We start from the raw sequence: 15,502 nt of genomic DNA, 5'->3' as shown, positions 1-15,502 counted from the left end.
AAGATTCCCCCCCTTTCCCTCCAAACAATGCCGATTTTTCCACTTCTTATACTGCACAGACCACAGCGCGTACACAACATTGAATGGGGGGGCTGGGGGTATCAGAGAATTAACACTAGATACAAATAAAATAGAACAAGTGCTTAAATGTCGAAAAGCGTCATTTCCTAAAAATGTCTCAACTAGTTTTGTCGCTCATTGTAGGTGCGATTTTTCAGGAACTAGACTGTTTTTAAGGGCTGTGACATTTTTTAAAGCTAACTCTACACTTGACCTTTCATCGTGTTAAAGTCACCAATTAAGGTTGCACTGAACTAAAATTTTGATCTTGCAAGATCACGAGTTCCGCTGATCATTAAAGCCAGCAATTCCACAGAAAAAAAGTTGAATGAATAAGAATAGTGTTTCCTTTTTTGCTGTTGTCATTAACAACATAAGCAGTAGAAGAAGAGTACCACAAATACCTGAAATTGAGACTGGCCAAGTAGAGAGAAAAAAGAAAACGTGAAGAGTTTTCCCACCGGTTTTTAGAATGATTGCCAGTGCGATCCATAGCGACTTCAACATCACAATTTTCATTTATGTTCCAGCACAACGGTTTTGAACAATTTTTTTAAATATCTTTTTGTAACAGATTTCCTGTAAAGTAGAATAAACTTAAAGAAAAAAGTAACCTCATTCTAGGAATATTTTTTTAATCTAAGATCTTGTTATTCTGACAGAATTTTGGTCCATGAGAAGCTTAGACATGCACTCAGATGATGGATAATTACAAATAGATTTAAATACATGAGGTTAAAATGGTAACATAATTATGATATACCTTTCCAGTCGAGAAGAGCAGCAATGAGTAATTAAACTGCGCTCTCATATCTAGATCGCTCAGCTCATTGCTCATTGCTAGAATTTCATCAAAAATACTGTCACTCTGCATCGTTTTAAATGTTGTGCTCAACTCAAGTATAACACCAATACTCTCAATGGCCCTCTCCAACAGCGGCTTTAATTCTGTTTGGAAAGCCATTGACTTCCCCAGATCTTGCTTTGGGGAGACCCTATTAAACGGGATGACTGCGATTCTTGAATAGACCCTGTATAAAAAAACACAGACACAAAGAGCATTTATCCACACTCGCATGTTAAAAGCCCCTAATAACCATTTAAATAGTACATTGTTAATCTTCACTCACTGAGTGTGTACAATATGTGTTCCAGTGAGGCATGGGAGGCATGCAAGGCAAACTCAATATGCACAATGATTGATTTGATTGAAATTTAATTCTTGAAATACTTTAGAGAGAGACCCTTGACTTCAAAATGGTTGGTACCAGTGACTTCTAACCATCATATCTTGGGCTCCCTTAGTATACTGGTTTAGTTTTTGGCCTTTTTTTCTTTTGGAGGATGCATTGTTCAGTCTCGGTAGTCATGACTATATGTGGTAAGTCTTGTAACCAGAAAACAAAACATGTAAACCTCACGCAGATTACATCGATCCATCTACATTGAAACCTGAATGCCAACAGGTACAGTGCATTCCAGTGCAAAATCTGTAGTATGTTTTTTTTTAAGTTAACTTATTGAAGATAAATATTCTAACATGAATATTTAAATTTAAAGACATCTTGTGATTGAATCACTCTGCTGGCTCTGTTGTAATATTTATTTGGTAATTAACATAATATTTATCAATTATTATATGGCTGTGTCTCACAAGGACTGGGAACTACCAAATTCACGAATTTGATTGGCTGAAATCGATATTGACCGCGGTCTAGATTTTCCCATCTAGACCGGCATCTAGACCGGTTTCATTTTGCATTGAAAAGGTAGCAAACTAAAATTCCAAAATGTTCACCATTTTCTTTTATTTTCTTCTCAATCATTTATGGAAGTGCCGAAAAGCCTGATGACAAAAAAAAAAAGTAAACAGGATGAGCAAATTTTGGCAGCTTTAAGTTAAGCTCATCGCCGTTCGCAAGCAAACTGTTAGCAAACCAGTTACATTAAACGAATTAAAGTTTTCTTCTTTGCCATATAATAAACATCTTATTAACGGAGCTAAGTCAGTCTGTATGGGAGAATCTTGACCTCGGTTGTGTGTACAGACCTCACTGCGTTCAGTGTATACTCACGACCTCGGTCAAGATTCTCCCGTACAGACCTCTAGCTCGGTTAATAAGAGCTAAATAATGGTTATATGAATAAATGAATATTCATTTTACAGTTGCATGTTTCCCGAGAGGGATGCTTCTTTTGTGTTTTTGGTTTGCCGTTATGTTTATTCACTTAACAGTACATGTTGAAAAGAAATATTCAATCTCGGCCTATAGCTAGATGTTTTGGGTTTTCTTTTCATGATTTTCTAGCAGGTTCTGGTACCCAAAAGTTTAGGGTCTCGGCGTATAGGCGAATAAATAGGGTATTCTTACTCTTGTAAAGCTATGCCAGGAACATGTATAGCTGAAACGTTTTGGCTAATCTCAGTTATCACTGCTATTTTTAAACCAAAGCCGACTATGCCTGGCAGCGTAGAAATTCCTTACCGTCAGAAATGTTCTCAGATTTTCCACAGAAAGCCTAATTAAAACCTGTGTAGGGAATCTCTGAACATACGTGTGTTCGTAAATGCCCAGTGATTCCAAAGATAATTTGAGTATTCTGGTAGTCGAACTCGAAAATCAGTGTAGCGACACTTTGAAAATCAGTTGATGTTGTGGACAGTCAGAAATAATCACAAAAATTATCAGACTTTTTCAAACCTTTCAAGAGTATTCTATCTTAATTAATCAAGAGTATTCTATCTTAATTAAGCGATTCGGGAAAACGCATCATCAGCATGTTTATTTTGGGCAGACTCTAGAGTACGATCAAAATGGATCAAATTCTTGGCATTGAAGAATTCAGGGTATTCTATGGGTACTGGAATATCTAAAATTCTTTCCTGTTAGTGTGAACTGCTGGTCAGTTGTCCATATGCACCGAAGGAGTGGACTGAAACAACTTTACCCCGCCAGGGCGGCCTGCCTCTCTGAGTGACTTGAGCGTAAATGCTTCCTTACACATGCATGCAACCCTATTGCACATATAACATTCATGCCCGGCATCCGGGTGGAAATCAGCGACAGAAAATAACAAAATATGGGCTACAAACTCAATTTGACAGTTTTGTTTTCTTCCCCAAGGCCTCAAAAGCGGTGACCTTGATTAATAGATGTCTAGTTGCTTCTAGGGTGAAGAGCCAGACGGGGGACAGTTAAAGTCATTAAAAAAAAAAGATTCGGGTGTGGGAGAATGTTTGTTATTGGCATTATCGGACAATCTAGTCCATAATTTTAGTGTGTGTTAGTAATTGTACATTTCCTTAAACATTTTCTGACATGTCTTTGGAGTCCGATTCTTGATTAGCAGATGCCGTGACAAGAACCACAGACATAAGTGGAATCAGCGGGTGGAGCAAGGGCCCTGGCCTTCTGACATTCTCTCCTGGTATCCACTGTGATGTGCAGAAGCTTTTCTCCCTCTCGTAGGGCTTCGGTGCAATTTGTTTTCCACGCACTCCAGTCACTGGCAAGAGTCTGCCACAAATCGATTGGAAGACCAATGGCCTGCATGTCCCTCTTCGCCACGTCCTTGAAACGGAGCTTCGGTCGTCCTACCAGCCTTTTTCCTTGTATTAGTTCTCCGTACAAGAGTTGCTTGGGAATGCGGCCCTCATCCATTCAATGTACATGGCCAATCCACCGCAGACGTCTCTGGAGAAGAAGGGTGTAAATGGAGGGGATGCCTGCTCTCTCTAAGACAGCACTGTTCGCAATGCAGTCCTACCAGGAGATGGAGAGGATGCGCCGCAAGCAGCGCAGGTGGAACACATTCAGGCGTTTTTCTTGTGCTGCATACGTTGTCCAGGACTCGATACCATAGAGGAACGTGCTGATGATGCAGGCTCTGTAGATAGCCATTTTGGTGGGAGTAGTGAGCTTCTGATTTTCCCAGACACGTTGTGAAAGCTTTGACATGTTGGTTGCAGCGTGCCCAATCCTCTTTCCTATTTCGGTGTCAAGGGAGGTGGTGCTAGTAACAGTAGAACCAAGGTAGATGAAGCTGTTGACCGTTTCAAGTACATAGTCCTTGATGAAGAGAGAGAAGGAAACGTCTGTACCCTGAGTCATGATTTTGGTTTTTTGGAGGCTGATCGTTGGGCCGAAGTCATCACAGTCGTTCGAAAAGCCATTGAGGAGGTTCTGGAGATCGTTGTCACTATGAGCAACCAGAGCTGCATTGTTGGCAAACAAAAAGTCTCTGAGGAAAACTTGGCTGACTGTGGTTTTCAATCTGCGTCGGGCAAGATTGAAAAGTTTGGCATCAGTGCGGGAACAGAGAAAAATGCCAGCATTTGTTGTTCTAAAGGCATGTTTCAGGAACAAAAAAGAAAAAAGATTCCAAAGAGGGTGGGAGCCAGCACACAGCCTTGTTTGACTTCGCTGTGAATGTTGAATGCCTCAGACATGTTGCCATCGAATCAAACAGTACCGTGCATGTTGTTGTGAAAAGACTCCAGAAAGCTCAGAAGCTTTGGTGGGCAGCCGATGAGAGGCAGGATCTTGAAGAGGCCATCTCTGCTAACCAGATCAAAAGCCTTAGTTAAATCGATGAAGGCAATGAAAAGAGGCTGTTGTTGTTCCCTGCACTTTTCTTGTAGCTGTCGCACAGAGAAGATCATAACTGTTGAGCGTTGGGATCAAAAACCACACTGAGATTCAGGGTACACTCTTTCTGCAAGCTGCTGAAGGCGACGGAGTGCCACACGGGCAAAGAGCTTGCCAGCAATGCAAAGGAGAGAGATGCCCCGATAATTGTTGCAGTCACTGCAGTCACCCTTGTTCTTGAACAGGGTTGTGATGATAGAATCTCGCATCTCTTGGGGGACTGCTCCCTCCTCCCAGCATTTGCACAACAACTGATGGAGCACATTTTGAAGGTGGTCACCACCACATTTAAAGACCTCTGCAGGTATGCCATCTGATCCTGGTGCCTTGCCAGATGAAATGTCTTTGATGGCACCTAGAAGCTCCTCTAGAGTAGGGGCATTATCTAGTTCAGGCATGTTTGGCAGTCTCTCAATCTGGTCGAGGGCAGTTGCGGAGACTATGTTCTCATGGTCGTAGAGCTGAGAGTAGTGTTCAACCCATCTTTCAAGTTGCTTGGCCTTGTCTTGAATTACTTCACCATTCGAGGATTTCAGTGGGGCACATTTGGTTGGATTTGGACCTATAGCTTTCTTAATGCCTTCAAACATGGCTCGGATGTTGGCAGTGTCAGCGGCAACCTGGATGGTGGAGCAAAGATCCAGCCAAAATTTGTTGGTGCACCTAATGCACTCTTCCTTAGTTTGACTCCTGGCCAGCCTTAGGGCAGCAAGTGTTTCAGGTGTTGGATTCTTGCGGTGTTCCAGCAGCAGATCTCTCTTGGCTTCTATCAGCAGCTGCAGAGTGACAATGTTTGTGTCAAACCAATCCTGGTTCTTGGTTTTTGTCTTGCCAAATGCTTGGATGGCAGCAGCGAGGGTGGTGTCTCTGATCTGGTCCAAGCATTCTTTTGCCTTTAGATCAGAACAGTCTCTCAGTTTGCTGTTAAGCAGATCTTGGAATTTCGCAGCTTTCTCTAGGATGGAAGTGGCGGCTGCATTAATACGGGCCTTAGTGTGGTTCCTAACGTGATAAAATTTTTTGGCACGGAAGGCGACCTTGGTGATGACCAAGGAGTGGTCGGAATCACAGTCAGCACTGTGAAATACACAGGTTGTGCAAATAGTGTGTAGGTGCTCATGGCGGGTGATAATAAGGTCCAGCTGGTGCCAATGCTAGGATCTTGGGTGCATCCAGGATACACAGTGCTGCTTCTTGACTACAAAGAATGTATTGGTAATGCAGAGGTGATAATGTGTGCAGAGGTCGAGGAGCCGCTGACCATTTTCATTGCACTTGCCGACACCTGCATGCCCGAGGCTGATGGGCCATGACCCTTGGTTGTCACCTACTCTAGCATTGAAATCACCAAGAATTATCAGGGAGTGTTTTTTTGGCAGTCTTTTAATGGAGTCTTCAAGCTCACTGTAAAAAGCATCTTTGATGTCACTACTGGATGTCAGAGTAGGAGCGTAAGCAGATACAAGGTGGATTGTTCCTGTTACAGTATTGAGCTTAATGTGCATGACTCACTCTGACTTATAGTCGCTGGGCTCCACCATTGGAAGGAGCCTGTTCCTGATGGCAAAGCCAACTCCTTGCTCCCTGCGATCCTCTTCGCTCTTGCCCTGCCAGAAGAATGAGTACTCCTCTCTGAGACTGCCGTAGTCTGCTAAACGTGTTTCTTGCAGAGCTGCAATGTCAACATTGAGTCTTGTTAGTTCACTGCTAATCACAGCAGTTTTGCGTGGGCCATCAATATCTCGTATGTCCATGTTCAAGCCAGTCATCGTTCGAACATTCCAGCTCCCAAACTTGAGAGCTGGGCTTTTTCGACTTGCTCTATCTGTGGGTGAAGGAATTGTGGTCCACTTGTCAGCCTATTTCCAAGCCTAAGACCTATGCACCCACACAGGATAGGTGAACCATGGCAGGACAGCACCTTATTGGCTGAGGGCTGCTCAGCTTGAAGTGTGTGGTAGCTGTCCAGTGGGGCTAAATAGTCCCTCCCACTGTCAGGAGTGGCCCCTGGCACCCAGCCGTACACCAATCAGGCCCTAACTTAGAACCGGTAACTGCCACTCCCCGGTTTGATGTCATGCCAGGCAAGGCCATACAACATGCTGAAGTTGCCTCTCCAGTTGCTAAGTCTGGGCAAAATTAAGAGGAGACTGGTTTGCGCAGCACCAGATCCCTCTCTCGGTCTCACTAGTCTTGTTCAAAGGAAAGGCATGGCCAGTACATTTGGGACCAGGTCGACTGCAGGAGCTGCCAGCGACTGGATAATATTCATCAGGCTGCCTACGGGGCTACCACTCTGGTTTTTCTGTCAGGCTTGACTCCCTTAGCCTTTAGCTATCCGTAGCCATCCACAAGGCAGTGGGTGCTAAGTAACCCTAAGTGAGGAACCCTGAGCAGGTGCTACCATTCCGGGTCAGGATGGACCTGGGAGCTTAATAGTGGCTAAGGGGTTACTCCACATCTCCCCAAGCTCAGTTGCTCCTCACAAAAGAGCCCCACTACTGGAGAGTGTGGGAGAGTGTACACTTTTTTTAAAATAAGGTTGGTTTTTTTCAGTGGGGAATGGATATTCTTATTTTTCTGGGGATTTTAGGCTAAAAACATTGTTGTGAATATTCTTAGATTGTATTGTATTTACAAATTTTAAACACGAAAAATTGCAATCTTTTCATAATGTCAGCCTCAGGGTTATTCTTAAAACTACAACCTCGATATTCTCATAAAAAAGAACTAGTGAGACAATCTCAGATAATGCAGAGTGTAATTCACAGCTATGATGCAGTAGTCACAGAGGTCCTCCTTGCCCCTGCTGTTCTCTCCCTTGGTAGTCAACTAGGCCTTTTCCCCGTTGCAGAACATGAACGGACAAAAACTTGATAAGATATAATCTTAGCCGTGTGTGTGTTTCATGTTTGTGTTTTGCCCAACAAATATGTTACAATTACCGTCTGTCAAGACGGTTTTAAATTGATTGTGGTATTTTATCTTGAGTTTCGTTCAGTTTGTAGCATTACTTTTCATACCGACATTTGTAATTTGATACTTTTGTGTCCCTCACCAATGTATACAACAAGATACCTTTGTTTCCATGAAAATATAAGAAAGATGTGTATTTTTCTAACTTACTGCTGGAGATAAATGGAATGTAAAAGTTAAATATCTGCTGAAAAGTGGAAGAGAAACGATTTTTTATTCAAAACATAAATTTTAATTTAACCGATAAACAAGAATTAATCTAATTATCAAATAGTCACATCACATCACGGAATAGTGCGTTCTAATTCTGTTGCTAGCCGAGTTGGTGTAAACAATAAAACCACATCAAACTAATACACAGTGCTATCAAGTAATACAACTGAGGAGCGTTTCAACGAGAAGTATTGAAGGTAGAGATCTTTACTTGACCGAAATTATATCCTACATCAGTGAGTGAGTTGCCTCATCGACTGATGAAATTAATTGGAGGTTTCAGTAAGTGCTACTAGTTTTACATGTGACTAATGCGGGAAAGTTTTGGCTGAATGTGATCTTTGGGCTCTCTTTCATAGAGGAGGAAACAAACAAGCTGCTAATGAGAAGCAATATGTTCCGATTCTCTATTTCAACACTGGCAAACACACAATAGTTATAAAACAGCACACGACATTTCTTGAATCGAGCTAGGGAAGATTCCAGAAGATACGCAGTCACAGTAACGCTCTTTGCACTAAAAAAGGAGAACTGACGTTACCTGAAATACATCTGCTATCCCCAGCCAAAACGAGAGTGTGATATCACTCATTACAAAAAATAAAAAAAGCTGTGCATCTGAACTTGAGAACGGAGTTTAGAACGCATGCATCTTATCTGTTGTGAAATGCATCTGTCGCCTAACATACAGTAGACTTTGACGCTAACTAATCTGCGCATGCGTTTGGAGCAAACTGCTTTTGTTCTTGAGAGAATGGCACCACAAGGATAGCATGAGATTTGGAAAACCATATATATTTTCATGATGTTATCAAAGAAGGCAACGTAGTATGACACTTTTTGCGTAATGTACTCGGGTACGTACCGCACCCAGCTTCCCTTCCTGCGAGGCTAATGGATTAATTGAAATTAATTAATTAAGCAAACATTAAAGATTGCACCTTATGGCATTAGTGTGTTAATGTCTTAGCGATCAGCTGCCCCCTGAACCATCCCAATAGTGTACTGTGCACTAAAAAGTGTACTCATTTCATTGTCAACTTCTTTGGGGAAAGAGGATGCTTGTATGTAAAAAAAAGAAAGATAGAAGCCCCTGCCCCTTTGCCCAACCCGAGAAAATAACCCCTAAAATCTTGCACTTAAAATAGCATGTGTTTGATGATTTTTTCCCAAAATTATGAAAGTTATCTAAATCCTGTATCTACTGGTTAGATCCTTCACTATAATATATCAGCCTGAATAAAATATTAAACGATTACTCCACAGGTGTGCGTTGGGTATGGAATGTTAGATGTGCAATTCGACCTTCAGCGCTGAGTTGGTTTCATTTTCTCTAATCCAACATGTGCGATTGGAGTAACTGTTGTGTAAAAAACAGTCAAGTCATGTCAGTAAATGATGCTTATTTTATTCTTAAAAACAACAGCGGAACACACAGTTTGACCATGTTATGACTGTCAATTAGACAACGAGCTCAGAAACCCTAACAGTATATTGATATGGGGAAAAATTATTATGTATCGCAAACCCTGTGAAGTTTACATGCGTGATGAAGTTTTAACTAAATCAATAGTACACACAATATGACTAGACAGCTTATTTTCGGATGGAACAGTAAATTCTCTACAAGTCATCGACTTCAACGGAGTAAACTGACTTGCTAAAATAGCAAACTACTGAGAAAGCTATGACCTACAAATACCTAGGACTTGTTCATGAGGACACTCCAACACTTACAAAATTGTAGAGCAAGTTCAATGTGCAAAGTTTGACCATATTTTAAATAGTAGTTGTGGCAGAAAGTACAAATTCGAGAGGTGCTAAAACTTAAAAAATTTAAGGCTTTGCATTTCATTTGTTCTTCAAAATTCAGTACTCCCTTTCTCAAGTCTCTTAATAGACCTTACATGTACTAGAACAAAGGAGTGCAATAGGTGACGTTTAGGACATTGTTAATTTTGCTACAACTCGCGTTAATCAAATTTCTACAAAGACAGCCCATGTTCATTCACACAATTTAGGGGGCTATATGCAACTGCTTCCTTTGCCTAATGCATACACATCTTCCTGAATTCCTTCTTCCCACCATACTGTGAAGCAAGCATATGCAGTTTACACTATGGAAGTGCTATTCTTTGGAACTGCCTTTCTTCTCAAACCCCCCCCCCCCCAAAAAAAAAAATACACAACTCTTGACTCTTCAACCTTTTGTTCTAGTATCTTTGGAATTAATAATATCTATCATAATGTTCTTCTGAACAGGTCAAAACTCAAAATTAAATCTTTGCTTCTTATGTTAAACCTGTTTGATTAGTCAACATTCTCCAAAGTAGTTCGTAAAACAAATATGGCCGTTATCTAACCTCGTTGTTGATCTAGGAAAATCTATTGCACATCCCATAAAGTAAGTAGTTTGTAGTCTTTCTAAACATTCTCCCCTTCTTGATGTGACAATATCAACAAAATACAACACGTTTGTAAACAAAAGTTCTATTGAATAAAGTTCCTTAAGAAAAGTTCTTTGGTTTTAAAAAAATTGTCCTGGCATTGATGACCCAAAATCATGCAGAGGAGAGGAGTTTCATGACTTCCTTTCTGTGTACAGTCATTTGCTCAAAACTCCAGGACAGAGAAACACTTTCTGGTTGATTTGATCGAATAAAATCTTGGGCTGAGAGAATGACCCCGAAGCTGCAGCTGCTGCTTCCGATGATCTTCCCATCTGTTGGTTTCCTGGGCATTGTGAAGTGCTTGAACGTTTTAATCTCAAGCCAGTCTTTAAAAGAAAAATGTTCAAAATTTCAGACGTGCTTCGCTGCATGACCGCATGTTCAAATTATTCTTCACACTAACGCGAAAGCTTGAGTTTTTGCCGACTGCTTTTGCAGTTATTTCAACGCCCGTGGCTTTACCAATCATTTCAAAAGTTGAATTCAACTTCGAAGTAATAATGTACATTACCATTTCTAACTCGTGAATTGCTCATGCACAACACGAGTTATCGTGAGTTGTAGGAAAATGTCGTTCGCTCGATGGGCTGTAAACATTATGCAAATGAGGTATGCTTGCGGCTTACTTTGAAATTGCTGTTCATCTTTAATTAAAATAAGCTGTTTTTAAGGCCGAAATTAAAAAGACATAAGTTAAAGAAGACTCAGCCACCGAAAATGAGAACATTGAGGATCGTAAAATCGATGAGCAGCAGAAGTTCTCACTGGATGCTGACTTCGTATGGATTTTACAGAAACTGAAGTCATCTAAGTACGGTTATGGTATGGTAAATGCGCATATAGCGAGTGAAATGATATAAATACAGAGCATTTATTGTATCGCTAAAAACAATGAAAAAAGAAAGGAAAAAAAAAACGAACCACCTTCCACCCAGAGTCGATCGCAGAACCTCTCGCCTCGCAATGTTGTCCACTACCCCCTGTGCTATGTGAACATTACATGAATAGGAAGGAGAAAACAAACACCATAATAATTAAACCGCTGATAACTCGGTGGGCTCGAGTCTGTACCAGGATTATCTGGAGGTCAATTTGTCCTTCACCGGGCAACTGTCAGTGAGTATATTTGGCGTTCGTGGATTTTTGTGACGCTCGACAGTGCCTTTTTTAAAACTTAGAGGTCATATGTGTTCATTCGTCGGAAAATAGAGTCGCAACATTTGTTTTGAGGGAAGGTCAAGGTGACATGTTTTGCACCGGGGCTCTTCGCAAGCTACACACAACACAGGTAAGCTGAAACAAGATGTTTTGTTCGAGAAGCTTGGTTTCAAAGAAATCGGAGTGAATCAACGTAGTAGCTGAAGGATACATTAGTCGTCGTGATCAGCAACTGGATCTGAAGAGAGTTTAACATTCCACATTAGGCCGTTTGACTTTTTGAACATGGTGAAAGAGAAGTTGTTGAGACAGTTTGTCTTGTTATTTTTCCTTTGATTTCCTTGATGGAAGACCAGGCATCGACCCTGAACGAGAAAGGAGTCAAAGGTATAGTTTTGGGGCCAGAAAGTTCTGACACAAATTAAGGATGCTTTTGAAGGTAAATACAACCAATGTGTTTATAAAGTGGTTGCGCTTTCAAGTGGGTTTTGAATACAGATTGTGGATTTAAAGCAGATTTAAAGTGGTAATGCACAGTATTACTTCGAAATTTAATTCTAATTCTTGAACGACTACCAAAGCCACGGCTGATAAAAACTCAAGCTTTCACTTTAGCGTAAAGAATTAATTTGAACATGCTGTCATGCAGCGAAGCATGTCTGCAAAATGTTGAACATTTTTTTGCTTTTAGAAAGTTTTTTTTTGCCTCATCTTGAATGAAACTTTATTGTTATTGAACTTCCTGTCATGTTTCTTTCATTTGGTTACCTTTCTTTGGGAACTTTAGGTTTTTAAAATTAACAATATTTTTGCACTGTGGATTTCTGCATATTTTAATGACGGCGACCTCCGCGGCCGTGTTTGTTTAGTTTATTCGCTTCGTTCAAATACACTTTTTTAGTCTTATTCAGCTACTATAAAACTCCTGAGAAAACAACTAAGTAGGCACTAATTTAGTACAGTTGAAATACGATTTGTCTCTAAATTCTTTCACTGCACTGCATTGTTTGTCGCACGCAAAATTATCTGATTTCTTGTTTTTAAATTGTACTTTAGATATGTCTTTTTGCTGTTATTTTCCAGTGTTTTCTCAGATGTCATCCGAGAATCAAAATTTTGTTGTTTTTGGATTTGTTTTGTCGTTCAAAGTCAATAATTAACTCGTTTTTGCGTGTTCAATTTTCTCGGCTTTTGTCATGCGGCAAAGAAAAAATACAATTTCTTGTTTTCTCATCAATTATAATACAGCTCAAGTCTTTTTGTTGATATTTTTTAAAATTTTGACCCGTCATTTGTTCAACTTGAAATAAACTATGTCTTTAAATCTGATATTATACATAGCTCTGGTTACTGGGCATATGGTTTATTCTTCTGCTTATGCTCGCTCTGAAATATTTGAAAAAAACTCCAGGGAGTTAGGGGTAGGCTGTGAATCATTATGTCACACCCATGTTTCGTGCCAAAAATTATACAAATTTTAAATCTGAATCCGAGCAAGCAGAACAAGTCGACTTCATTTTATAGCAGTAGAAGTCTACTTGTGGGAAGTCTATCTGGAGGCGTTCATGTGGGATGTTTTGGTCTACGTAATGCACCTATCAATGTTAAGCCGCGGGGGGGGGGGGGGGGAGGCCGGGGAAAGGCGGGGGATTTGAACTCCGATCATCTTTACAGATCAAATGCCTGACCCCAGGGAAATTGACCTTGGTTGAGAGAGTGCAAATACCCCATTCCAGGGATATTAGTGTTGTTCAAAAGAATGCAAATTCTCCACCTCTTTCTAGAAAAAGGCATAGGTCTGTCAAAAAAAGAATTAAACGTCAAAATGTTGTAAATAAAAGGCTACAAGGCAACAACTTCAAAATGCAACGTCTGTTTAATATAAAATGTCATCTAATTTATATTAAAATTGTGATGACTCCCTAAACATATACGACTAAACAAGACAGAAAACATGGAAATTCTTATCAGAACTAATGTCTTACACCATTATGACATTTTGATTTCTTACATTTTAAGCATAAACGATGGAAATAAAATGATGACCTTTATCTGTAGTAGAGAAATATGAAAAAAGCCCCATAAGAGGATTCAAGATCTTAGATGTATTCACTAATAAACAATTATTGGATGAGGTTTTTGTGATATTCAGAATAATCAAGGTCGAGGTAGGGGTTATCAGCCGAAGCCGAAGGCTGAGGCTGATAACTCTTACCGAGACCTTGTATATTCTGGATATCACAAAAACCTCATCCAATAATTGTTTTATTATACATTCAAGGGAAAAAAATGGAAGTCATGTTTTTGCTTCTTCACTGATGGCAAGCAACACAAAGTGTGCGAACTTGACATGATTACCCTTAGAAATCATGCAACGCGGTCATACATGGCGTGATTACCCGTGACCTTGAGTGTCCTTGACACAATTATTGTATAATCTGCAGTTATGACATCACAGGCGCTGATTTCGAAAATTCACTGTACACTTTTGGCCAAACAGAAAAGAGTTCAATGTATAATAACTCATAATAATACACTGCACATGGTAGGCTCATAAAGATGAAGTTCAATAATTCAATTTTGCTTAGTGCTAAAATTATAACCATGCTTAGAAACAACATGCATTGCAAATTGAATGTATGAAGGTGAATACAGAACAAAATGGTTCATAATTTCAATTCATTTGAGCTTAAATTAAAAACAGTCTTACGTTATGTAGGATTCGGAAATTTGTTTTCGTACACAACTTTCAAAATACAAATCAATGATGTTTAGCAATGGAGTTAACCTTTAAGGAAAAACTAAGATCTGTAACAAAGGCCTTGTTTACAGAATATCTGCAACAGTGTTCAGTTCAAGACCAAACTTCTGAGCATCTCATGCACAGCCAGCGATCTGGAACATTGTTTCCTTCCAATTCTGTTCAGTTTGTTTCCAGTCATTCTCGGTCATCCAAGATGGCGTCGGTAGGGCCCAGTCTACTAACAGTTGAAGTCAAAAGTTCCGACCCCTGTAGTCCATGGGCCAGGACCCTGGAAAGAGCCATTTGGTACCAAAACGAGGGACAAACTCTAACACTTATTTTTAACAACGTTGATTTTTCTAGGTTATTTTGGTGTATGATAACCATGCCAAAGGAGTAGCTTTACTAGGATTATCACATGATTAAATGGGGTCAGTCGGTTTGGCTGAATAAGCAGAATTGGTAAAAAGATGCCTAGTAATAGTTAAATGCAAACCTGAAAATGTTACATACATTGATTTTTGGTTATTGCAAACTTCCAACGCAGTTTTCAGACCTAATTCCAATAACTTATATATGACTTATAGGAATTATCGCTAAATGGTTTCGATGGCAACACTTGTCAAATTATAAATATGAACAATAAGACGGAAAATGTGAAAAAAAAGAAAGTGCTCGGGTAAATTGCATTGGTTACCTTCGAACGCTCGTCCTAAACTACTTTGACTCCTCTTGCTTCGTTTGGTATATGATGTAATAGATCAAAAACGAGTGCGAGTTTTTCATCAGGGGTTCCAAACACCGAGAAACAGATGAAAGCACGATGCCGAAGGCGGAGTGCTTTTATTGTTTCGAGGTGTTTGGAACCCCTGATGAAAAACGAAGCACGAGTTTTTGAGCTGGCTTCTCAAAGTAGCATGAGAATTTTTTTCGAAGAATAGGTAATTAGTAGGCGTGCTCAATAGGCTATTGTCTGTTTTTTATTCATATGGTAAATGAAATGAATCTTTTATATGCGGCCATGTGGGCAAGTTTTAAAGGTTGAATTTTTAATAAATTAACATTATGCCGCGTGATGGAGATCGAGTGGAGATCAGAATGTTTTCGAGTTCCAAAAACCTCTTCTCAAGAAAATGTTTTGGTGAATGATGCTGTTCCAGTTTCAAGTAAGTATAAAAACAAGTGGGCTGTGAACGAATGGCAGAGGTTGAGAGAGGTTAAAGTTCCGGTATTAGATTGTGGCGGTCTCTTGA

At 40.1% G+C, this 15,502-nt stretch overlaps 1 protein-coding gene across 1 annotated transcript; it reads right to left on the bottom strand.

The window, feature by feature from the left end:
• Window positions 1-4,741: 4,741 nt before the first annotated feature.
• LOC149099723 (uncharacterized) lies at window positions 4,742-6,478 on the bottom strand. Its single transcript, XM_089276900.1, has 2 exons — window positions 6,222-6,478; window positions 4,742-5,786 (listed from the first exon to the last, which is right to left on the bottom strand). The coding sequence occupies exons 1-2, from the start codon at window positions 6,476-6,478 to the stop codon at window positions 4,742-4,744; spliced, it is 1,302 nt and encodes a 433-aa protein (XP_089133026.1).
• Window positions 6,479-15,502: the final 9,024 nt, after the last annotated feature.

The sequence above is a fragment of the Orbicella faveolata genome, unplaced genomic scaffold (genome assembly GCF_042242905.1).
Source record: "Orbicella faveolata isolate gen_17 unplaced genomic scaffold, um_ofav_v1 contig_46, whole genome shotgun sequence".
NCBI classification, from domain to species: Eukaryota; Metazoa; Cnidaria; class Anthozoa; order Scleractinia; family Merulinidae; genus Orbicella; species Orbicella faveolata.
This window is presented reverse-complemented; position numbering and strand designations above follow the sequence as displayed.